Source organism: Oryzias melastigma, linkage group LG9 (genome assembly GCF_002922805.2).
Source record: "Oryzias melastigma strain HK-1 linkage group LG9, ASM292280v2, whole genome shotgun sequence".
NCBI classification, from domain to species: domain Eukaryota; kingdom Metazoa; phylum Chordata; class Actinopteri; order Beloniformes; family Adrianichthyidae; genus Oryzias; species Oryzias melastigma.
This window is the reverse complement of record NC_050520.1, coordinates 4,873,696-4,899,144: the sequence shown is the minus strand read 5'-3', so window position 1 is coordinate 4,899,144 and position 25,449 is coordinate 4,873,696. Positions and strand designations below refer to the sequence as shown.

At 38.0% G+C, this 25,449-nt stretch overlaps 2 protein-coding genes and 1 long non-coding RNA gene across 4 annotated transcripts in view; 2 read left to right on the top strand and 1 right to left on the bottom strand.

Annotated features, from left to right (window-relative positions):
- Positions 1–830: 830 nt before the first annotated feature.
- On the bottom strand, positions 831–19,165 carry erap1b (endoplasmic reticulum aminopeptidase 1b). Of its 2 annotated transcripts, XM_024276092.2 has the most exons (22): positions 19,048–19,165; positions 18,246–18,759; positions 17,998–18,136; positions 17,247–17,381; positions 17,045–17,165; positions 16,700–16,854; positions 16,513–16,626; positions 16,300–16,431; positions 16,083–16,214; positions 14,839–14,922; positions 14,520–14,677; positions 13,797–13,876; positions 13,540–13,723; positions 13,308–13,464; positions 11,870–12,054; positions 11,637–11,798; positions 11,422–11,562; positions 9,727–9,808; positions 9,272–9,413; positions 4,513–4,579; positions 3,384–3,663; positions 831–2,114 (listed from the first exon to the last, which is right to left on the bottom strand). In XM_024276092.2, the coding sequence occupies exons 2-20, from the start codon at positions 18,728–18,730 to the stop codon at positions 4,545–4,547; spliced, it is 2,823 nt and encodes a 940-aa protein (XP_024131860.1). In that variant the 5' UTR covers positions 18,731–18,759; positions 19,048–19,165; the 3' UTR covers positions 831–2,114; positions 3,384–3,663; positions 4,513–4,544. The 2 variants fall into 2 exon arrangements, with proteins under 2 accessions (XP_024131860.1, XP_024131861.1); XM_024276093.2 differs by lacking the exons at positions 831–2,114; positions 3,384–3,663; positions 4,513–4,579 and having other exon boundaries at positions 8,167–9,413.
- LOC112148760 lies at positions 4,032–13,669 on the top strand. Its single transcript, XR_002919690.2, has 3 exons — positions 4,032–4,167; positions 13,353–13,418; positions 13,531–13,669. It is a non-coding gene; the product is annotated as an uncharacterized LOC112148760 (long non-coding RNA).
- Positions 19,166–22,371: 3,206 nt separating the features above from the next.
- The window catches only part of naaladl1 (N-acetylated alpha-linked acidic dipeptidase like 1), an 11,713-nt gene continuing 8,635 nt past the window's right edge, over positions 22,372–25,449 (top strand). Inside the window, exons 1-4 of the mRNA XM_036213738.1 lie at positions 22,372–23,403; positions 23,811–23,983; positions 24,061–24,182; positions 25,019–25,138. Of these exons, the coding sequence (XP_036069631.1) occupies positions 23,204–23,403; positions 23,811–23,983; positions 24,061–24,182; positions 25,019–25,138 (615 nt within the window). The 5' untranslated portion in view covers positions 22,372–23,203. The remainder of the gene's footprint in view (positions 23,404–23,810; positions 23,984–24,060; positions 24,183–25,018; positions 25,139–25,449) is intronic.

The following is a 25,449-nucleotide window of genomic DNA, read 5'->3' as shown; positions in this document are numbered from 1 at the left end:
AAATGTTTTGTTTTTAAATCTTAGCTGCAGCCACAGGAAGAAAAACAGAAAAAAATGGCAAAAGACTACAATGATAATGCAAAGAACTACAAATAAAGTCAGTTCTGTTTTAAGAATCAAGGCGATTAATAGGGAATTAACAAAGAATGTTAACATTTTTAAAATGGTATTTAAAAAGCACGTGTCTGATTTAGGGAAAATGGATAGAGGTGTGAATCTTGCTATAAATAGTATGTTGCCACAAAAATGCTTCAGAGAAAAAAAATGCAGGATATCAAATAATAACAGAGTTTAAGACAAACTGATATCTAAAAGGCACAAAAGTCTGGAATTAAATTTAGAAAATATGATGTATGTCTGAAACTAAAGCATATTTTAAAGTCAGAGAAGGAAAAATACATTTGGAGTGGACTCAAGCGATTTGTAAAAAAGAAATGACAAAGAAAAAAGTTGTGTTTTTTTTATTCATTTGTATTATTTAAAAAAAAAACTGAATATTTTGTTGACTGGACATAAAACTAACTTTTCTGTTGCCTTTTTAAAGTTTAATTATATCAAAAGAGCATATTTATTATTGCTAACATGCAGTTGTGATATTTTATCTAAAAACTTGTTGAATTCATTATTTAAAACCTAGACCAGGTTTCAATATAAAGTATAATCTTAAACACAAATTGGGAGCTAACATTTTGTTGGAACACAAAAATTGTGTATATTTGTATGATTTAAAAGACTGTAGTTGACAATATTGTTGAGAGTTTTGGTAGACCAGCTACTCTAACTCCCACTCACATGTTTTTGGATTCATATTTTTTTTTCTCAGATCAATGTGTTTCAAAAATACAACAAAAATCTGACATTTAAATTAATTCTGTCACACACACACACAGAAAAAGAACATAAAATCTGATTTCCTGTGTCGTCCTCCATCCTGAAATATTCCAGCTTCATCTGTTCCTTCAACTCTCATACAGTAAACACATTTTGTTGGGGTTTTTTCGGCTCCATTTCAGTGGAATTAGCATTACAAAGAAAACAAGTTTAAGTAAAATATACATTTTCCCCATAAAGATAAGAGTTGGACAGAGAAAATAAAGATTCTGAGCAGAATTAAAGTTTTCATAGGAAACTGTCAAAGAGTTGACACTATTAACACTCTAATTCCATAATGTGGACAATGAAAGCACAAATAAATGAGACTCTTCAAAATTTACAAATTAATTTAAACTTTTTTTAAGGGAAAAAGGAAAACTCAATATTAAATCTCAAAGTTATTTTATAAAATAATCTTTTAAACTCTTCAGGATAAATAACAGGATTGTAAGTTGACTGTTACACTGAAAAAAGTGAAACATTGAATCAATTAACAAAAATTAATTAATTTATATTACATTAAAATTTTGAGATCAAAATTTTAATTTGATACAAGCTAATAATTTTAAATGTAACAAATTACATAAATTTTGTTAATTGATTCAATGTTTTACTTTTTTCATTGTACAGTTTTAGAAAAATTTAAACAAACATTAAGCTCCAAACTTGTTGTTTTTCATGCAGATAAACAAGCGATATTTGGAAAACTGATTCTATTTTTGGGGTAAACTGCATGTTTCAAAATATGTCAGTTCTTGTAAAATAAACTTTGATGCTAAAAAAATGCAACAAAACCCAAAGCTGATTATTACTGATATTAGAGAGATGCAAAAACAAACACTCCCGAGGAAGATTAATGAAATGTCGCAAACACAGCAACATTTGAACAAAACCAACAGTGAGAGCAAAGTCTGCTTCAGTTTAGTGAGAAACAGCTGCACTTTTACAGCTGTGTGCATGTCAGCAGCTTGTTCACGTCTTTCCTCTCTGTAATAAAAAAAGGAGCTCCACAATAAAGACGAAAACCAGCAGACGTTTGCAGACTGGTGTCCATGGAGGAGGGGAGGGGGGTGCCGGACTGTCCATAACTGGCACAGTAGGAGGATGCCCTATGGGAGGGCCTGTATTCTGGACTGTGGCGTGTCTGTGGGGGGCAGCGGGGGTGGAGGAGGAGGTGGGGGGAACCTGGAGAAGTCCTGTTCTGTGTATGGAGGGGGGGAATCGTCTGGTTTAAGTCCCAGCTGAAAAACAGAAACACACAAATGGAAGAGCTGGTAATACAGTTTCATCGTCCGTTCACACCGAACACGGCCGAGGTGTCAAGTTTTAATGTAAGTCAATGTAAAGACGTGGTACGTGGAGCGTCACGATTTGGGCATCAACCAATCAGGGACTCAGCTTTGGGCACGACATTTTCAGTGACTAGATAAAAGGGTAGAAACAGAGATTCAAGATTTTCATCCTGTACTTCCTTCAAATTGTTTAACCCACGAGGGCCGTGGTTGCAGACTGTCGCAATTACTGTTGGATGAAGGCGGGATACACCCTGGACAGACCGCCAGCCTGTCACAGAGACCATGGAGCTGGACCAATGGCTTCGCTAGCCAGCCGCACGGTGGATAGCTTAGCTTCCCCAGGCTCCTGCAGAGCTAATTATGATCACTGCTGCCCAGGCGCCCCACAGATCTAGCGAGGTCTACTGCCCAGGCTGTGGGTCCTTGGGCACCAGAGCACACTCTGCCTGCCCACCGGCGGTTAGCTGCCCAGCAGCCTGGAGAGCCGCCGCAAGTGCCGTTGTAGCACGCAGGATCGCTCTAGCTTCATGGGCTTATGATGCTTTTCTTATCTTCATTAAGACAATAATAAAAAGATCCTCCAGTTTTGTTTCTTTTTCCACCTTTCAGGTTAAAGCTCAAACACAGCCATGTGTTTGCTGGCACTTCTGTAGAGCTCTCCAAAACATATAATCCCAAGATACTCGCTCAACATCATCCGTGTTTTACATGATGTGGCAACAGTCCAGAACAACTTCGGCTGTTGCTACGCAGCTATAATCATTAATTTTATGTGCTTTTGACGTGTGTCAATTTTTGACAAACCTGCCGCGTCTGATGTGAATACTCCATAAGGTTTATCAGAGCTTCTATTTACTAAACTAGGAGTGTCAAACATCCGGCCTATTCCTGAGGCAAGTTATGGTTATTTACAGAAATTGCCGCAATTCACAATTCTGCCACTAAGGGAATTTGTTACTGTATCAGGTGTGACACCACAATCACCAAAATGTCATTGTCAAAAAGGAAAAAAATATCTCCAATAATAATAATAGTAACTGATGAGGCTACTAGGTTGAGACATTTTTTTCCAGCTAAGAAAAAAAAACAAAACAAAAACAAAGCTACAGATTACTGAGTTGACCGTTGGTTATTTTGCTATTATGTTACTGGTCCGGTGATTGTGGCCTCTGAACCAAAATGAGTTTGACACCCCAGTACTGATCTTATCCTCACCTCGTTATAGGAAGGTGGAAGCTCGTAGAAGACGGTGGTGCTGTATCGTGGAGGTCTGTGAAGCTCGTCGAGAAGCTCGGGGCTCTGGGCGTCCTCGCTGGCTGCATGCGACAAGCTTCGAGGGAAGGGAATGAAATAGATGGAGCGCATTTGACCGTCAGGCTCGCTGCGCAACTGTGCGTCCCTCTGAGCCTGCTGCTCCCTCAAGCGAAGGCAGCATCTGCAGAAGGTGGTGCAGAACATGATGGCCAGTCCGAAGCCGAAGACACCCAGAAAAAGCCTTGGAGAGGAATAAAGATGTGTGCAGACATTCAACTTGAAGCCAAACTCTTCAACAAAAGTTTTTGACCATTTACTGTATAAGAGAACTGGACTGAGCGACCCCCCCCCCTCCTCTCACATTCTAGGAAGCCAAAATCCCATAGACTTCTATTGCACAGCTATTTTTCAATCATTATATTTGCTAAAATAGTCAGTATCTTGAAGTTATGAACTAGCAAATCAGATACTCCAACAAAAGTAGGTGGAGCCTGTTGGCCCCCATGTTCAACGTTTGAAACCTTTGACAGATTTTGTGTAGCCCGCTTTCAGAGATAGCGGTGCGGACCTCCAAGCTCACTCCTAATTGGTGATAGTGGTTGCCATGGAAACGTTACCTCACGTTACCTGCTTACTGATGACGTCTGGCTCCAACATGGCAGCATTAGTATTGCTTAAAGAATGGTGACTGACTTAATTTCATTTGGTTGGAACTGGGAGTTCCATGAGAGGGACCTGGTTGCAGGTAAGATGGCGCCCAAACACAACATTGAACCAGAAGTGGAAATGTCTCAACTGTAGCCGGAAGCTGAATCTGCGTATCTATACTAGTAGATTGATAACCCTAACCGTGTCCCTTACCTTTACCCTAACACTACCTGTAACCTGGTTCCAGTGTTTTTTCTCGGGGAAGAGAGTAAACTTCGTTCAAAGACTCCCGGCTAATGATGCTCTGGCGCCATCTTTGGGTCATGTTGTGACCAGCTCCTATTTTTTTTTGGGTGACAGTATATTCACTTGGTCCAGTTCTCATTTGCAGTCAATGCACCCCGACAGAAAATCCCAACTATTAAGTGAAAAGATTTCTTACTCGAGAAAAGGAAAGTGATCCATTTCTGTCCTTTAATTGGAGCTGAAGCCTCGAACTTGAGAAAAACCTGAAAGCAAAGAGTGATTTGTGAAACATTTATTCTGTTTTTACGTCCAGCTTTCAGCTTTGAAACCAAGTTGAGTAACTCAAAGATCTTCTGGATCAATAAGAAAATACACCTTGCACTCGTAAAAGCGAGTCTCAGGAATGCAGGAGTGTTTTATTATCTTTTTATCTGTAGGTGAAGATATGATTAACTTCAAGCGTCCTGCAATAACCTCTTACAGGCTGACATGTTATGTTAAGACGTTATGCAAAACTCCAGAGAACTCCAGCACAGGTTCATGTCTAACATGAGGAGCATTAAGAAAAAGTGAAGGAGGAGTCAGAAGTTTGCATCTGATAACAAGCTAATTCTGGCCTTTCAGGTTACCAAATCCATCATGATGATGGGAATCTTCTTTTATGTGTCGACTAAAATAACATCAATGTCATCCTAACATCAAAAAACCGAATTGAGCCTCCAAATAGAGGAATTTCCATAAGAAATATCAGATAAATGCAACCTATTATTGCATAAGGAATAGTTTGAAGCTATTGTACAAGCAAACATCCATTTTGCACTTTTCTGAGTTAAAAAATTAACATTTTATAAAGCCGGCACAAAAAATGTGGTACTCAAGAGTCACTAAATCCACATGTTTAAGCACCTCTAATTTCACTAACGAAGACCTTTATTTGATTAGCTTCAAACTCATTTCGATTAGTATTTTTTAATCATCTACAAGGCTTTAATTTCCTTAAAATATCGCTGCTATATTTTGCTTTGGAACAGCAAAGAAAAAGAGCAATAAAGGTTATAACGCAGCTGATTTACAAGCCTGAATCACAAGCAAGTCACTCATGACTGAAGGTTGAAGGTTGGCGACATGTATCGCAAGTTTTAATTGGCTTTTATGTCTAAGCTGAATTAATATTTAACAATTGTTGAAAAAGGATGGAGGGAGAAACGCAGAAGGATGTAGAAACTCCACTCTGAGGGTTCGACTTCTCCAATACGATTTGTGCTGAGAGATCATCTAAGCGGCTTTAATGAGACGTCAAACAAAAGCAGAGGAACAAATATGACTTTAACAAGAGAGAAGGATGAGGCCAGAAATCAAAGTGTTGCCCATAATTGTAACATCTTCTGAGTCATTTCATTTGAAAGATTTTATAAATTTAAGATTTCAACAGTGAAAAAGCTGGTTTTGATTAACAGAAAGTAGAAGCAAAAGCAGGGAATCACAGACTCTTGCCTTCAGCCGGCGTCGTCTCTTCTCAGGTGTGGAGCTGGGAGGGAGGGCAAACTCACTGGAGCAGAGTGCAGTTTTTATTGTGGGAGGTCTGGTGAGGAGGGGGGGTGGTCAGTGTGTGCTCATGCATGGGAGCGAGTCCGGTGTTTACCTGAGACACTCAGAAATCTGCTTTTCTGTCATATTTGTGTTCTGCTGGTCCAGCAGAGCGGCTGCGTGTGAAGATGTTCTCCGTTTTTAGGCCGTTTCAGCCTCGTTTTCTCTGTTTCGGTGGTTTGTTATAAAGGAGAAGAATTTATGGCAGCTCTGGAGGATTTAAAGAAACAGGTGTTTTATCTAAAGCTGCGAGCTGAGTCACCTTACAGACAGAAGGTCAGAAGAGTTCATCGTGATTCAGAAAAGAGCTTTTTTTCCAGACTCCGGTCCTGAGCATTGAATTCTTATGCTTGAGTTTAGTAAAAAATCAGCATATAAAGATGAGAATTGTTCTAATGTCGTTTTATTATATGGAAAAAGACATTGAAACACTTCATTGAGTCAATACTTTTGAGTTAACCTCCAGTCCCTTCTGAATTCTGATCTTCCACTGGGGGAAACGGCAGCAACTCCATGACAATCAAGTGGAGTCAGGGCCTAATTGGAACATATCTCTTTAAATTTAGTTGAATGTAAAATAAAATGGATGATATTTGAAAGCATTTATCGAGCAGCTAAGAAACATCCACCAACCATCAACCGATTCATATCATTTGTTGTTGACAATATGATTCACTGTAGTAAAATAAACCACATTTCAATACAAATGATATTTTGCAACAGATTATAATTGATGTATTTCATATTGAAAGAATTTTATAAGGATATAGGTCACTTGGGTTAAGACAGATTGATCTGGTTGCATCATAAGAACAAAAATCGATTCATCAATTAAGTCCATTAATTGTTACACTCATAGTCATTACAAAAACAATGATTTATCCATAATCAAACCATTTTAACCTTCTTATCCATTAAAAAGGCTCTTGCATGTATCATTGTATTCCAGTTTCTGTCACCATTACCTTCTTGCATTTTTCTACCAGCTTCCTGTAAATTTCTAGGTTTTATTTTGAAAGGCTGTTGTTTAGGGCAGCACGGTGCACTTTCACTTCACAGTGAGACGTTCTTCTCCTTATGCATGTGTGGGTTTCCTCTGGACACTCCCGTTTCCCCTCACAGTCCAACAGTGTACTTCCTGGGTTAATTGGTGACTCTAAATTGCCTCTAGGTGTGAGTGTGTTACCTGGAAACAAACTACCATCCTGTTCAGGATGAATCCTTCGTCCAACAGAAGCAGGGTTGGTTCCAGCAGCCCTGTGACCCTGAGAGGGATTCAGCAGGTTCTGATTATGGATGTTATTCTATGTTTTTCTTTAAGGTTCTGAGTGAACTGGCTTCACACATGTTACAGATCTAATCCAAATTTCAACAACACGCCGTCAATCTGGATGTAACAATAGTTGCAATTGTTAAAAAGACCACTAGATGTCGCTGGTGGCAAAAGAGCGATGTCTCACTGACTCCAAATGACAAAAAACAATGAATTATTTTCATTTATCAAAACAAACTGTGGTGGGAGTATGGAAGAGGGTTATGGTCACGGTGTAAGAAAAATAAAAAGGCAAAGAAAATCTGACTTTAATCCCAGAATTTTAACTTTTTTATGGGATCGACTTTTTAATTTATACATAACATATATTAAAAACCCTCATGTTGCGTTGGGCCGAGCAATAATAAATTTTTTTCGTTCAGACTTTTTCGTTTGGTTGTATTTTATTCCATCAGCCTCAGTTATCTATGAATATATTGTTGACTGATTAAATCATAGAAAAAGTAAAAAAAAAAAAAAAGAAATAGAATTTGACTAATTAACTTTGCTACTAATATATAAATATATGTATATTTCATAAAACAATATTTATATTAAAATAATAAATGTGAGGCTTCAGTATGATCAAATTTAAAATACTGTAATAGTAATAGTTTAGTTTAGCTTCTTCTATAAACATATTCTTATTGGAGGTACCATAATGCTATAAAACTGGAAATATTAAACAATAAAAAATAACTTATGTCCTAATTATGTCTCAAGACAAACGTTTTAATGAGATGCAAAGATTTAATATTTTTCTTTATTTTTTTATCTTTCAGTAAAAATTGTAAATTTACCAGAAATAAATCTGCAAATGCATGAGAAAAAAACCTTTCTGATTTAAAGCATGTTTAAAATTATTTAACTTTTAATTATTGTATTTTGTCAGTGGATTTAAAAAAAAACAAAAAATGAAACTTTGATTTGATATGGAATACTAAACACCAATTTCAATCTTTCAAGTCTTTATTTGTTGTGGTTTTGTTGATTATGGTTTACAGAAAACAAAAACCCAAAAATCAGAAAACTGAAAACCAAAAATGTTTCTTGTGTTTTCCAGCAGATTTTACAGTTTCTTTTTAAATCTTTTCAGTGACAGTCAAAGTCGTCTCTTAATTCATCCAGAAATAAGTCTGTCAAAGGTTGAGAAAATAAAAGCACATAAAAAAATAAATCCCCAAAAATGTCATTTCTAAACAAAACAATACAAATCCTTGTTAAATGTTTAACTGATCAATTCTGGTTCTTAGGTATTTTTGCTTGCTCTGTATTAAAGTTTATCTTATATTCTTACAGTTTAAAGACAAGTTTTACCATTAATGTTTTTTTTTTATTTATTCAAAACATAATGTAGGACTTTCGAAAAAGCTTTCGATTACAAAAAAATAGATTTTTATATTATTTTCTACACAAATTACAATATTTTACTTCATCTTCATGAATTATATTATTTAAAACGTATTTATTATTTTTGCCTGTTTTGTTTTTGTTTCTACTTTATTCAAGTTTGAACGTTTTTCTTTGATGAACTGATGAGAAAAATGATCAGATACTAAATGTTTTACAACTATTAACTATTTGCTGCGCACAATATTTTTTTTTTGGAAACATTTACTATTTTTATAGCATTAAAAAAAATAGTGCAATAAAAACAAAATTCAAACGTCACTGCTGTTGAACGTAACCCAGCCCCACACAAACCCACAGAAACACACACTAATTCCAGCAAAAATGTTCAGGTCCCACAATTGTACCTTAAAATACAACAACATTAAAAAATTTAAATATTTAATCCAAATAATCTAAGATCGAATGCATTGTAACTTATGTAATAATTCATTTTTACCTATTTTTTGTAAAAAGTTTGTCAAAGACACAAAACCTTTCCAAATATAAAATCCACATAGGATAATTTTCATACTTTAGTTACCCGTTAAAAAAATTACCAGGTAAAAAAATGTTTCATCAAGTAAAAAAAGTGGATTTCTGGCTCCAGCTTCGGCCTGTGTGACACCCCCCCTCCCTCACAGCTCCTCGTGACGCTCTCGGCTACCATGTTTGTTCAGCCACGCCTGCAGCAGAGGGAGGTTCCTGTCCATCCAGCGGATGTTGTCTTCTATGGTCTCGTAGCTCTGCTGGATGCACCTCATCTTCGAGCCCGTCTCTTCCGTCAGGGAGTCGAAGAAGCTTCGGATCTAAACGCAAAAGGAAAATGATAAACAAGAACACACTCGTACAGAGAAACAAAAGTTCACAGATTTAAATTAACAGATTTTGGTCAAAATGTTGGTTTTAATTAATAGAAAATCTTTGCAAATTTATACAAAATCCTTCATCTTAAATGAGAGTGTACTTAGTAGTATTTATTATGTAAAAGTTAAAAGTCTCCTTTATACTGTATTTCATCTCTTTTTATGACTCCTTCCATCGATTGACAGAGTGATCCGTATGTGTGCTAACAGACCTTTTTATGGTGAGGGGCAAAAGTGTCCTGAACTGATCTCTCACCTCGTGAAGCTTCTCTCTTGTGGAGTACTGGTTGGTAACTCCTCCTACCAAGTAGGACAGAGTGCTCGATCCCAAGTCAAACCTGTAGTTTAAACACAGAATAATGTTAATTGAGCTCCAAACTTGACCTTCTTTTAGGAGAAAAGAGCAGCACTGAGGAGTTTTTTAGTTTTCCATCAATTATCCTGTTCCATTCTGACTAAGATTAATTGCTGGAGTCCATTCTAGCTACAGCTAAAATGACTCATTTAGAGGCAATAACCAGACACGTTTGGAGACACATGCACAAAGAGAAGATGCAAACTCCAGACAGAAAGGATCCACGCGAGAATGTCTTTTTATTCTACTCATAAAGACGATTTTGCTTCTGTGGTTTTATTTGTGCACCGCATGCTTCATATTCTGAGGAGGAGAAATGTATTAAAAAGTGCATAAATTAGCAAACTTATTTATTTTCATTGCTTTATTCTTTCTGAATTTATTGATTAAAGGATATAAAAATACTGGTGCAATCTGAGGATTTACTCACATGTCTGAATAAAACCATAAAGAACATGAAAATAGTGAATAAGCAAAAGTTTTTGCTCCTTTTCTGATTTTTTCATCAAATTTCATCTAACTTTAGGCTAAATGAAACCTTTTAATATGCAGTAAATTAACACGTGTAGAAAAAACTTTGAAGCCATAAAGAGGTTTTACATCATCATACTACCACCACCGTGTTTGACTTTTGGCACATTTGTCAGACTAATCCAGGACCTTAAATAATCATAGGAATTTGATTAAATAGGGTCATTTATGATTCGAAAAGGCAGAAACCTTGTTTTCATAAGGAAGCATGCAAATCTAGAATTTTGGCCTTTAATATATACATGATAAATAACCATTGGAATTAACCTGGGGGGGGTTATTTCAGACAAAAGTAGGATATTTTATTTATCTTGGTCCTATATGCATTCTAATTTTATCTGACAAAAAAAAGAATTAATGTTTGGAAGGCAAAAATATATCTCTAGTAAATAAATCTTGAAAAAGCTGCACTGGATGATTCAGAATTATAAAGCAGCTCCTGGAAATGATCTGTTTTAAAGAAAGTTGAGCAGTTTTTTTTGTATGACTTTGGTTTTGAAGCATTTATGTAAACTAGGGACGGGTACTGTTTGTATTTTATCCGGTGCTAGTGCCAAACTAGTACTTTTTAACAGTTCCAGTGCATAAACTATGCACGAATAGGTTCTTCGAACCATGAAAAAAACACGCCAAGTTTTTCCTTAAACATTTAAATGTGACAAACTGGTGTCACAAGGTGAATGAGAGAACCTGAATGTGGCTAAGATATTTTTTTTTCTTTCTGACAGTCTGCACTGCAGATGCTGTAATCTTTTACACTGACACAGCAAAACTTTGATTTGCTTTGCCTTCGCATTTTTACTAAAGCTCCGCCCACCCTCACAGCTTCACCTGTTCTTAAGTGAGCCCACCCACAATCACTGGAAAGTTAAAATGATTGACTAGACTTGAGCAGCAAAACTGGATGGAATACAATTGAATGACGTGTCCAAAATAAAGCACTGTCTTGTCATACAGTACAGGCAGTATCGTATACGTCAGTACTACTTCCAACTTGGAACCGTTTCGGGACTCATCCCAAACCTGCTGCTGTTTGAAATGTTTGTGTGTGATGATGTCACTGACTTCTGAATCAGAGTGTGCCAGTGCGCTCGGAAGAAGTCCCACGCCAGTTTAAAACCATGAGGGTTCCTGGCGACGGAGACGATGACATCAGGCAGGTCCTGAGTCTTCATCACCTCCCCGTTGAGGCTCTGCTCCATCATCCTAGAGAGACACCGACAGAGAAGCTTAGCTTCAAATATCCTCCAACTCATATGCTTTGACTAGCGTCGACTCACCACTGGAGCTTGTCCTTCATCGTTGTGACGGCCATGGCCGACTTCATCCGGCTCTTCACAGACATCTGCAGAGACGTGCGGTATTTTTCATACATGAAGTCCCACCCGTCCCGCGTGCGAGCTCCAACCACAAACACGGCCATGGTGATGTCAACGGGGAGGCTAAAACGACAACAAACACGTCAGTTCAGACTGAAGACGGAGCGGTTTCACAAACAGCTGTGACCTCTGACCTCATGGTGCCATCAGAATCCCTCCACTGGTTAAAAAGCTGCGTGGCTCTGGTCACACAGGGACTGTAGTTCCTGACACAGGCGAACAGCAGCAGGTAACTCCTCAACACCCGCTGGGACACCGAGCCGGAGTCACTCCACTCCTGCTGATCGATCAGCCCCCGGAACAGATCCACGATGAAGCTCTGAGGGACACGAGTTCAGCCATCAATGTCTGATCGACTGATCTGCACTCACACGGTCATCAATAAATGAAAATCAATTTTTAGATTTGTCAGACAAATGTTATATTTTTAATTTATCGCAAGCATGAGAAAGACAACTTTAAAGGTCTGTTAACAAATGATAAATCAGTTTTTTAATAATTTTTTTCTCATTTTTGTCTTCTTTTGAACTTACCACTTTGGCTGGCATCATTTTAATCAGCACAACCTCACTTTTGTGACACCACCTTTATTTTTCATGTTGTATTCTACGGCGGGGTATTAGGGCTACCCAAAAACAAAAAGTAATATTACAAGTTTTTTCTCATAAATATAGAACTTTTAAACTCATAAATTTACAACTTTTTTCACATAAATGTACGAGATTAAAAGTCGAAAATTTACGAGAAAAAGTTTAAACATAGCCTATGACTTTTAAAGTTGTAAATATACAACTTTATTCTTGTTCATTTGTGAGATTTAAAGTAGCAGCTAAAAAAATTGTTTGTAAACTGGCCCTAATACTAAATACAAATACAAAAACTGAAAATCACAGCAGTAAAAAAAGTCCTTCAATTTACAAATTAACATTAAAGTATCAAGCATTATATAAAAAATTACAAGGACAAATTTTTTCAACAAATTAATTTAAATGTTTTTGAATAAAAATTCAGAGAGAATTCTAGGCGAGATTCACAGATTTCTTTGAGCCACATTTAAAGTTTAAACTGCAAACCGATTCCATTTTCTCTCTGTTATCCAATTAAATCTCATACAGAGAACATTAGAATAAGTTAAAGTTTATTTTAAATGTTGTTGCTGATTTCGTGGTTGGAAATCCACCGGTTGTAAACTTAAACTCACGTTTGTCTGAAATTAGTACTTTTTTCTAACTTTTTTAAAATCTGGATAAGAAAAATATAGAGATTATTACAAAACGATTTGTAGAAAAGAGGAGAATAAAAAAGATAATGAAATTAGAGGAAGAAAAACTACCAATAAATATCATAATCTAATAAAATAAGGTGAATTTTTAATGTTTTTCTTTTCATTTGTAATAATTACTTTAATATACGACACATTTTATCTGAAATATAAGTCATATTGCAAATTTAAACACAAATCACTGTAGAAAAAAGGTTTCTTTCTGCTCTTCAACCATCCTCAGTCAACAGTGTAGTTTTTAAGAGGGTTTTAGAGCTGAAATGATTGTGACGTCGTGTCACGCCACAAACCTTCATCTGGTTCTCCAGCTCAGCCATGTCTCTCTTCTCCATCAGCTTGTAGAGAGGTACGAGTTCCCCAAAGCCCTGCCAGACCGCCATGATCGCCGTCTCCTTGGACAGGTAAAGGGACAGCTCCAGGGCCGTGTCCAGCCTCACCTTCTCTACACTGCAAAACAAGTGACGAACTGTAACTCCGCCCAGAAGCGATTAAACAGGAAGTGTCTTCCTGCAGGACACGGACCTGACCAGCTGGAAGACGTTGTGGATCAGGCTGGCGCGGTCGTTGCCGCTCAGGGCTGTGTGGTTGTGATGCAGCAGGGAGATGATGGAGTTCCAGCCCTCGGCGCCATAGTGGACCATGTAGTAGCCGCTCATGTTGACGTTGAACTTCACCCAGTCCACCTCCTCTGGCAGGTACAGCACATCTGAAAGGGAGGAGACATGGGGTGAGGGGGAGTTCATGTTCATGTCTGTGAGGAAGAGTCTGCAAACATTCACCAGATTTTGTTTTCAGGAGGAAACGGTGGACGGAGCTGGAGGCGCTGGTCATGTACGTCAACGGGATCTGCCACAAGAACCTGCAAACACACAAGATTGATCAAACCTCTACAGGAAAATCAATAAAATTGATTTTCTCAGTTATTGGTTTAAGCAAATACACTAAAATTTAAAAGCTAATCTTGTAATTCAATATTGAGCTTCCTGACTTAATCATAGAAGATGTAGATGTCCATGATTATTTGTAATGTGCAAAAATAAATAAATACTACTTGACCGAAAATATTAATTTTAAACTTTCAGTCAATTTTCAGCTTTCATTCAGTTGTGTTTATAAAGAAGTTTTAATGTTTTTTTTCTAAACATCTGTTCCAATCTTGTTCAAATCAGCCTTGCTTACAGGTCAGAGCTCTTTCCAAGGTTACAGATCTGCACATGATGTTACTCATGTCTGCTCTCCTTCATTTAAACTCGGTTTGACTCGAGCTGTGAGAATGTCACTGACATCTCCATTTTTTATTCTCTTATTTAGTCATTAAAAGAAAAAAAAACATCGGATAAATGAGAGCATGTGCATGGAAAATATTAGATAATTGGAGTCAAATATTTTTATAGCTGCTGTTGTTCGGGCTTTTATACTTGAATTAAAGACAAAAAAAGTGATTTCTCTAAAGATGACTTGAAGATTTGAATTTTATGTGCAAAAAACTGGGTTTCTATTACCCTTCAGTGAGAGAGGGGTTGTCCGTCCTCAGGAAGCGCTCCTGACTGAGCCTGACCTCCCGCCCTTTGACCTCCACGGTGACCAGAGGGAAACCCTCCTGCAGCGTCCAGGTGTCCATGATGGCCTTGACATCCAGCTCATCACCCGAGTACCACTTCTGCACATCAGTCCACATTCCTCAAGCTCAAAATGCATCAGAAGCTTCATATTGTAACTTTTTGTAATTCAATTAACACTGTAGTTAACGTTCAAAATCAAATAAAGCCACATGTTATGTTTTTTCAGTGAAAAGTTCTTGTTAAAAGCAGAAAAACTCACAGAGGATCCAGAGTTTAGTTTGCGTTTGGAGCAAAACTCTGTGTGCTTCATTCGGCCTTCGTCCAAATCATCCGTGCTGCAGATCTGAAGATAAAAAGATCAAGAATGTGAACACAAAAGGAGAACAGACAAACTGCAGCTTCCAAACACACACAACAATTATGAGGCTGAGAACATGCAGAAAAGTCTCAAACAGATGAACAAAGATGGGACAATAACCCTTCAACACCGGAGCCCCAGTATTTATGATCTTTGATTTACCGTAACTTTTCAATGGGACTCCAGTAGATTCTGAAGGAGAAAAGCAGCTCGTCGAGCTTCAGAATCTACTGGAATTATCATGTTAACAGTTGAAAAGTAACAATATGCTAAATACTTGTTTTTAAGAGTCACCGGCGACGCCTCAGGTGTTAAAGGGTTAATTGTGTTTTTCAACCAGTGTGGTGTGAGAAATTTTCAGGTGCACTTTGGGAAATTATTCATATTCAACATTCATCCTTTGCAGGGTTTCCAGCTCAGCGTTCATTCTAACAAGGAAAGGTTTCACACTGAGTAGGTAGAAATATAAAATCATATAATAAACTTTTTCTTTGTGTTTATTTGACTCTTTTTAAGGAGAATTACTATGATTAATACAGACTCTCTGTATTCCTTGTGATTATTATTAATGTAAAGTGTAATTTAGTAAAATAAAGGTTGAAGAAAACTGCACTAATACAGCCAAGAACAGCAATAAATTGAAGAAGTACAGCTGTTGACATTTTTACAATAAAAATAATACTTAAACAATGAACAGTATTAATTTTGTTTAATGCTCAAACTGAAAGTTGAAAACTGACTAAGGAAATTTTCTTGTAAAGTTGTAAAGAAGAAAAAAATTGTTACATTAACAATAAAAGACATAATTTACATTAAAGTCTGCATGTGGTTACAAGCGTACAATTTTTGTATTTACTGTTTTGAAAGTGACTATGGTGAAATGTCTTAAATCCTAATTACTAAGCAACTTTCTAGAAAAAAAAACAGTTTTTTTACATAGAAAAAGAGCACAGAAAGAAAAAATAATAATTTCTAGAAAAGCTGCTGTGAAGTCGTATAACACCGTAATTTAAAATCCTAATGAAAGACCACTCAGAATGCTATAACAATAGATCAAAAGATGATTAGATAACAAAGTCTTCCATTTTTCCAAAGAAACAACGAGAACCTTTGAGCAGCTAAATAAAGTTTTCTCCGTCACTCACATTAGTCAGGCTCTCCCAAAGGTGGCTGTTGACAGTGTTTTGATAGCTGAAGCGCTTCAGGTATCGGATGATTCCGATCTCAAAGGCCTCAGGAGTGAGGAAGTCACGCAGCATGTTCAGAATGCACGCCCCCTAAAAGACACGTTAAAACGTTTCATTGAATTGAACCTGAGGCTTTCAGAGCGTCCAGACCACATTCTGAAAGAGCTAGCCTGACCTTGTCATATGAAACATCGTCAAACATCTCCTGGATCTGGGTGGGGTTTTCCACGGGGGTGGACACTGGGTGGGAGGAGCTGAGGGAGTCCACCTCCATGGCTTCAAAACATTTCCCCAAGAAGAAGTCGTCCTGAGGTGAAGACAACATCTTACTGGTCCTACAAGTGGGTTGTTTCAGAAAAAGGCTCAAAAGGTAAAGAAAAGTTCTCACCACTTGCAGTTCTGGGTAGGTGATGTCCAGGGAAACAAACTCCATGAACTTGGCAAAGCCCTCATTGAGCCACAGGTCATTCCACCACTCCATAGTCACCAGGTTTCCAAACCACTGGAAACAAAATCCACATTTATCTCTAGTCATCATAAACTAAAGGTAAAACCATCACTGAAAGGTCACCCACCTGGTGTGCGAGCTCATGGGCGATCACCTTGGTGATGCCCAGTTTGTCTGAGGCGGAGGACTTGTCCGGATCGAAGAGGAGGCCGGTCTCTCGATAGGTGGTCAGCCCCCAGTTCTCCATGGCTCCAGACTGGAAGTCAGGGATGGCGGCCAAGTCTGCAGGACAGGGAACATAAACACAACAAAATATGGGGTTTTGACAAGAGTGAGGACCACTGATCCAAGAGTACATGTCACGTTTGACAGAAGATGCCTGACTCTGTCTTCTCTGTCCATTTGATATGTCTTTGACCAGTAAATCTAAACCTCAACTCATTTAAAACCTTCACGAAAAATTCCCACTGACCCTGTTTCGGAAGCGGGTACGGAATGTCAAAGTAGTCATCATAGAAGTCCAGAAGCTTGACAGCAGCATCCAGTGCAAAGGCCGTCTGATTGATCTTGTCTGGAACAGCGTAGATGGAAATCTGAGGGGAATCATAACCAAAGATTAGTCTTATATACAGTGAAAGAAAAAAATGACCACCCCACTGGGGTCTGTTCCTCACCTTCACTCCATGCTGAGTAGTCTTGCTCACTGAAAGGAAGTCAGACACAATGTAGGCCACCAGATAGGTGCTCATTTTCACCGTCGTGTCAAAGTGATCCTGGAGTAGATCACCTGGCAACTCCACTGTCTTCACCTGGGAAGTGTGAAAAATGAGGCACATAAGAAGCAGAAATGTGAAGCCTTGATTATCTGATGAAAGAAAATCCAGCAACTAAACCATTTTATGAATGACTGGTATTTACCAGAGGTGGGGCCAAGTCATTGCTTTCCAAGTCACAAGTAAGCCTCAAGTCTTTGTCCTCAAGTCCCGAGTCAACAGCAGGCAAGTCGTTGGCTTCGGTCAACTTACTTTTTAATCCTGGATTTTGGTAAAAATAGCAAGTTTTTCAGAGTCAATGGCCTGGAAAGTCAGAGTCAAGTCACGAGTCACAGCCTTAAAAGTCCAAGTCAAATTTTGAGTCATGGCCTTGAAAGTCAGAGTCAATGCATGAGTCATGGCCTTGAAAGTCAGAGACAAGTCACGAGTCATGGCCTTGAAAGTCAGAGTCAAGTCACGAGTAATGGCCTTGAAAGTCCAAGTACAGTCTTAAGTCATCAAATTCAAGACTCGAGTCCAAGTCATGTGACTCGAGTCCACACCTCTGGTATTTACAGACTTGTTTAAGACGATGACAATCGTTCACAGATTAGCTCAATCACTTTTATTGGCATTGGTGTTAAAGCCATCAGGCGAAGATGTGTTTGTGTACCTTGGGCATGTTGGAAATGGCAATGTGGCGCGGCTCTCTAATAATCCGGATGGTGAAGTTGGCTTTAAAGGCCGGCTCATCAAAACAGGGAAAGGCCCCACGAGCAAAAGTCGCCTCAAACTGTGTCGATGCCAGGACCCTGTGAAAGTAGAGCATAAACAGGTTTTATTTTATTTTATTGGTACCATGACTCACATTCTTGCTTTATATGACCCTTTTTATCCCAAATGTTGGTTTTGTGGACGTACCGGACCTCCCCACTGCTGGTGCGGTAGCTGCCCTTATAGAAGCCATGGTAGCTGTCAGACAGGTTTGCAGCAAACTCCAGCTGGACCTCATACTTCCTGCCTTTGGTCAGCACCAAGTCAGACATCAAGGCGAGCTGATGAAAACGAGGATACTCCAGAACCTGAAGAGGCCTCACCCCCTCCGGCGCAAGCAGCAGCGCGCCTGATATGTGCATTTTCTTTGCATGAAGAATCACAACGCTGGTGTCTTCATGCACGTCCAGGTCAATGCGAACAACACCAGTAAAGTCTAGGGTGGTGAGGTTGGGGTGGAGACTCAGATCATAGTGGAGAGGGGAGATTATTTTGGGGAGTCTCATGCGATCCCAGGGAAACAACTGACCATTTGTGGCAATGGGGATCTCCTTGGTCTGGTCTTGATTTGGGATTTGAGCTCCAGGAGATGAAGGAAAAAGGGTGAAGATGAGGAGCAGGAGAGGAAACATGGTGGCAAAGGCAGCTTGCAATTCTCCACCTAAAACAAGCCAACATCAAAATGAATTTCAGGTATTTCTTTTTTGTTTTTGAAAATTAAAATATCCGCCTACATATTGCAACATTATTCTCTTACATACAAAAGTATTGTCATTGAAATAATTCAATCCTACATGATGATAAGCCTCTGGGAAATTCTACTTTCGTTTTCGCGTCTGCTTCACTTCCTTTAACATAAAATATATGACATTTATACCTGCATGTTTTGTTCTCTTACACTCATAATTTCAGTCATTTACATCAGTTTATATTAAAATATACACTATACCGTGTCGCTTTCTGTACGCAGCTTCCAACAGATAAAAACAAAAGTGAAAGAGAACTCTGTGGAGGCGAACTGCATTCTGGGAGAAAGAGCTGGACCAATCAGCAGCTGCAACTCCGGCACGAGTTTAAATCTCGATTAATAACATCAACAACAAAATAATGTTACCACTTTTTTTCTACTAGAAACCCTACATATAATCATCAAGAGCCGAAAGTGCAAACTGTATTTAAAAATTGCTCACTAAAAAATAAAAACAATGACAATGTAGTTATTACATCTCAACACTAGAGGACGCTGTTGATCCAAGAAAGCATCAATTGATTTGCAACTTAATGCAATGGTTAAATAAACATGATTGGCACAGTGTTGTACATAGAATAAACAAACAAATAAACAAATACGTAAATACATTTATTTATTTATTTATTTATTTATTAACAATTTCCCTTTAAAAAACATGTTTTATTCAGATCTTTCAAACACACTCAACACATTTAGTTTAATACAAACCCCCCAAAATATCAGTCTAAAGTAAAATAAAGCTAAATTTAAATCTCACAGCAACAAAGTATACATTTGTCATTCTAATTTTTTATTTTTCAAACAAATATTCAATTTCCACCATAGTTCACAAAGTACCAAGCCTTTACAAAAAACATAGTTTTTTTAGTTCAGGAGGTATTCTTTTTTCAGTTTTTCTAACTGTTGAATAATTTTAAAAATTATTTCCTTAATTTCTTTCTTCTTTAATTTATTATTCTGAAATTGTAAATTAAGTTTATAATAAAATGTAAGTCTAAAAAAATAATTACCCATATAATCTGGTTAAACATTTTTGGTTATTGCCTTTGGCAGGTTAATGCAGTATTCTCTCTCTATTCTCTTTCTTAGCCGCTTCTTCCCTTTCGGGGTCGCGGGGGTGCCGGAGCCTATCCCGGCTACTGAAGGGCGAGGGCGGGGTACACCCTGGACAGGTCGCCAGTCTGTCGCAGGGCCTCAATCACACACATCCACTCCCACAGACACACCTAGGGACAATTTAGAGTCACCAATTAACCTATGAAGCATGTTTTTGGACGGTGGGAGGAAGCTGGAGTCCCCGGTGAAAACCCACGCATGCACGGGGAGAACATGCAAACTCCACACAGAAAGGTCCCAGCCGGGATTCGAACCGGGGCCTTCTCGCTGTGAGGCGAGAGCGCTAACCACTTGCGCCACCGTGCAGCCCCTGTTAATGCAGTATTTTAACTGAAAAAAAAAAAAAAAAATCACTCATAACAGTGGCAAATGTGAATGCAATATTGAAATATCCTTTCAGTCCTGTCAGGGGTCAGTTTCCTTCATCTAACCCTGTCTTCAGCATCCTCCACTCTAACACCAGCCACCTTCATGTCTTCATTCACTGCATCCATAAACCTCCTCTTTGGTCTTCTTCTAGACCTCTTTCCTGCAGCTCTAGACTCAGCATCCTTCTACCAATATATTCACTCTCTCCTCTGAACATGTCCAAACCATCTCAGTCTGGCCTTTATCTCCAAAACCTCTAACATGTGCTGTCCCTCTGATGTATTCATTCCTGATCCTATCCATCCTGGTCACTCCCAAAGAGAACCTCAGCATCTTCATCTCTGCTACCTCCAGCTCTGCTTCCTGTCTTCAGTGCCACTGTCTCTATGCTGAACAGCATTGCTGGTCCACCTGTTCCCTGCTCTCAAATCACAATATCATCTGCAAACATCATAGTCCATGGTGATTCCTGTCTAACCTCATCCGTCAGTCTGTCCATCACCATTGCAAACAGGAAGGGCTCAGAGCAGATCCCTGATGTAATCCCACCTCCACCTTGAACACACCTCACCACTGTCTTACAGCCCTCATACATGTCCTGCACTGCTCCAACATACTTCTCTGTCACTCCAGACTTCCTCATACAATACCATAGTTCCTCTCTGGGCACTCTGTCATAAGCTTTCTCCAGATCTACAAAGACACAGTGGAGCTCTCTCTGACCTTCTCTGTACTTCTCTATCAACATCCTCAAAGCAAATGTTGCATCTGTAGTGCTCTTTCTTGGCATGAAACCATACTGCTGCTCACAAATGTTCACTTCTGCTCTTAGTCTAGCTCAGAGGTGGGCAAACTTTTTGACTTGTGGGTCACAAAGGTTTCTAAAAATTAACAGAAGGGCTGGATCAGAAGCAGATGTGTGGAGTATTTTGGTGTTCCACCTCCTAATAGAAAGAAATAACATGGAATCTGGACAAAAAAAAATGCTTTGATTTTGATTGAAAATTTAATATGTAAATTTTAAAAACAGAATATTTGGGAGTTTTCATTTAAAAACTATGACTGTTGTTGTCATTTTAGTACTGATTACACCAATTGGTTGATGTCCATCTTTCCAACTCAAAAAAACAAGCATGAATGTCAGAAAAACATCAAATCTACCAACACCACATGAATACAGAATAACTTTTTGCACCTAACCAAAACAACAAATGTCAATGTATAGTGTACCATTTATGTGGAGACACCAGGATTACAGGGCCTCCAGATTAAATACTGTTACTGACCACCAAGTCTAGCTTCAACTACTGCTTCCCATAACTCCCTAATATGGCTCATCAACTTTATTCCTTTGTAGTTGCCACAGCTCTACATATTTCCCTTATTCTTCTCCTCATTCCAACATCAAGTCTCCTTATCAACGTTCTTTCCTGATGACACACCAAGTACACTCCTACCTGTCTCCCTGATCACATTAGCTGTAGTTATCCAGTCATTTAGGAGTTCCTCCTGTCCACCCAGAGCCTGTTTCAACTGTTTCTTAAAAGTCATGAAACAATCATGAAAATCTTCCTTTTTCAAGTTGTCCTCTTCTCTGCCTTTGCCCTCTCTTTCTTCATCTTCTTCACCACCAGAGTCATTCTACACACCACCATCCTGTGCTGTCTGGAAACACTCTCACCAACCACTACTTTACAGTCACTGATCTCCTTCAGATTACACCGTCTACACAAGATGTAGTCTATCTGAGTGCTTCTACCTCCACTTTTATGTGTGATCCTATGTTCTTATCTCTTCTCAAAGAACTCAAGCATTTAGTACTCCTCATATAATAATTGAAATAAATGTTTGATCCCAAAGAATAATATATTTTGATTAAAATAGATTTATAACCCAATAGTGCTCTTTACATAACCTAAAAAAATCACGTTGGTTTATTTTCTAGGTTAATTAATGTTATCTTTTGATTATTAACCCACATTTCTATTTTATTCTCTTCTTTATTGTAACCAGCCCTACAATAAATGAACAAAAACGTCAATCAAAAACAGGATCAATAATCAAAGAAAGAACAGCACACATGTGGTAAAGCGTGTTAAAACAACTTTCACGCTCTAAAACACAATTCCAGCTCAAATGGTTGAAAGAAAATGTATCAGGAGAAGTAGAATTGAACAACACAAAGACAACCACCATTAGTAATACTTTGATTTGTATTAGGAATTACATTTTGGGATTGAAGAAGTTCCAAAGGTGTAAAGATTACTACTTTTAGTTGAAATTCAGAAAATTCCTCAGAGCAATATCCTTATGTTTTCCTAATCTAATGTCATAATTCTTATAGATCACCAAAATTGTGTTAGGTCATGTTAGAAGGTCATGTAAAAAAAAAAATAAAAAAAACACCAATAAAAATGGATACATGTGACTTTAGTCAGTTTTTGAGCAAACTGTATTTGCTTTTTAGTGTATTTGCTTTTCCTGCTCTCTTCTATTTGTTTAAAACTGGTTTATTTACCACCAGTAACTACAGTAATTCTCTTCTAATAAGCATAATTAAAAAAAACAAAAAAAAACTGACTTTCACCGGAGGATTTTGGGGAAAAAAAATTCACTTCGGAAGCTGCAAAGACATGAAAGTTAAAAAGAAAAAGTCATTTTGTCCTTCTGTTACATACACTAGCAAACACACACAGAGGGATAAAGTCCATCCCATCTGTAAAAATTAATGAGTAATCTTTACTATGACCCATATCCATGTTGCATCCAGAAAACAGTCACACTCTCCTGAGTCTGGACTTTTAAACAGCACCCAAAAAAGGAACCATCACTTTTTTACTGAGTTTGAGGAGCAGGGAGCTTTTGGACGATGCTGAAGCAGGCGCTGCTCGGGGTTCTGTGTGCGGCCGTCGTTCTGTCCATAGGAATCCTCATCGGTCACTTTGGTATCTCAAAGAGCAGCACTTCAGAGCCGTCCTGGGTGAAGGATGTGGCCAAGGATGTGGATGAAAGTCTCATCCAGCAGTTTTTGTCAGAGGTGAAAACTTCTGAGATTGAGCAAAACCTTCGGTGAGTTAGTAAGAGTTTCTGACAACTGATTGATTAATTTTCATTTGGAAACGAGTTCCTCAGCGCATCAGCATGACACTTTCTCAGCTCTTTAAGTTCTTAAAAATGTTTTTTTAGTAACACTTTATAAAAAGAGTCCTTAACAAGCTTTATTAACACAATAAGAAAAATTATTAATGGGTTTATAGGGAGTTAGAAAGATATTAAAATAAGCTAAATAAGGTTCTTAACATACTTAGTAAGATACTTTACCATCTAAGGTGAGACCATTGTCTACAAAGGCCATATTCATAGAGTGCTTATAAGCTTAACAAATTAATTTTCTTTATCAACGTTATATTGAGGGTTTTGCCGGACCTCATCTGAAGTGTTTCCGTAACATGACTCAGCCGTTTCTGGATTTATAGGGAACTGACGAAAATCCCTCACATGGCCACATCCCCCGGAGACGAGCAGACGGTTCAGTTCATGCTGAAGAGATGGAAAGACCCTGACAGCGGCCTGGATGACGCCTGGAGGCAGGAATACGCCGTCTACCTCTCCTTCCCTGACCCAGACAGACCCAACAAGGTCACTGTTGGTGTGTGAGACCGAACTGAAGACGTCCAAAATGTTGTTCCAGTTACTGACCAGTAACCATACGCTGTTTGTTTTTAGTGGATCCGTCTGACGCTGAGCTTTTCTCGGTCAGAGAAAAGGAGAAGCCTTACACTGACGACCAAAGTCATCCTGATGTGGTTCAGCCATACGCCGCCTACGCCCCTGCGGGACACCCCAGGGTAAAACACTGACCACCACGAGAAACGCAAACCTTCTTTAAAACCAGAAAAATCACATTTGGAGTTGAGTAAAATCTCTTTACTCAGAAAATTTTTTACAAGTTTTCCATGTTTTATTGCATCGTTTCTCCAACAAAACTGTAAAAATCATCAGCTGACTGTCACGTCAGCATCAATCCACTCAGCTTTGAGGAACCACTTCTAAAAAGACTAAAATATTTACATCTATTTTTAAATTTTAGGGATAATATCAGCTTCTTCCAGACAACCGAAAGAGAAAACAAAACTGCAAAATACATTTTCCACTTTTATTAGAACCATTAATGATTTATTGCTTATGTGCTTATTGCTTTTTTCACTCATTTTCTAACAACTTGTTCTTCTTTTCTTTTTTCTTTTTATTTCTAACAATTTTTAGCTTAGGCTGAATCAAATGTTTAACTCTTTATTGTTTAAACCACATGTTTAAAATCTACAATGTGATAAATCACATTTAAAGTATTCATTTACAAAAAACAAAAAATTTAATAAAGTATAAATAACTGAATAAAAATAGATCCATGTTTAATAGACAGTTCTTCTCTTTAGAAAGTGATATAACTTGATTGGAGTCACAAACATTTTATGATTAAAGATAAGATAAGTTTAGGGTTGAAACCTTTAAAGTTCTTATCATGGCGCTGATAACTCTGCGCGTTCCTGTCATGGAGCATCAGATTATTCTGATAGTGACTGGATGACACCATGATTGATCAACAGTTTCAGGGAAGGAGTCATAAAAAACTGGAATTTAAGATCATATTTAACAGATGATCAGAGTCTTTTTTTCTTTTCAGGGGAAACTGGTTTACGCCCATCAGGGTAAAGCTAGTGACTATGAGCAGCTGAACAAGACCGTGGACCTCAGAGGAACCATCGCCATCACCAGATATGGTGGAGCAGGCAGAGCAGCCAAAGTGAGACTTTTTTCCAGGAAAATCATCTGAAAGTTCTTTACAAAACAGAAAAAACTTTGCAGTAAATGACGAAATGCTTGATATAGGTTTATATAAAAAAACAGACTAAAACATTCATGCACAGTCATGAATTATTTTCCAGCAAAAACAGTCATAAACATCAATGTTTAGTTTTATTTTGATAAAAAAGGATAACAGATATTTTATTGCCAAATTTTCTAGCTTGACAATTATCTCAGGTCAGAAACAAAGTAAAAAAAAACAATTTTATATATATATATATATATATATATATATATATATATATATAT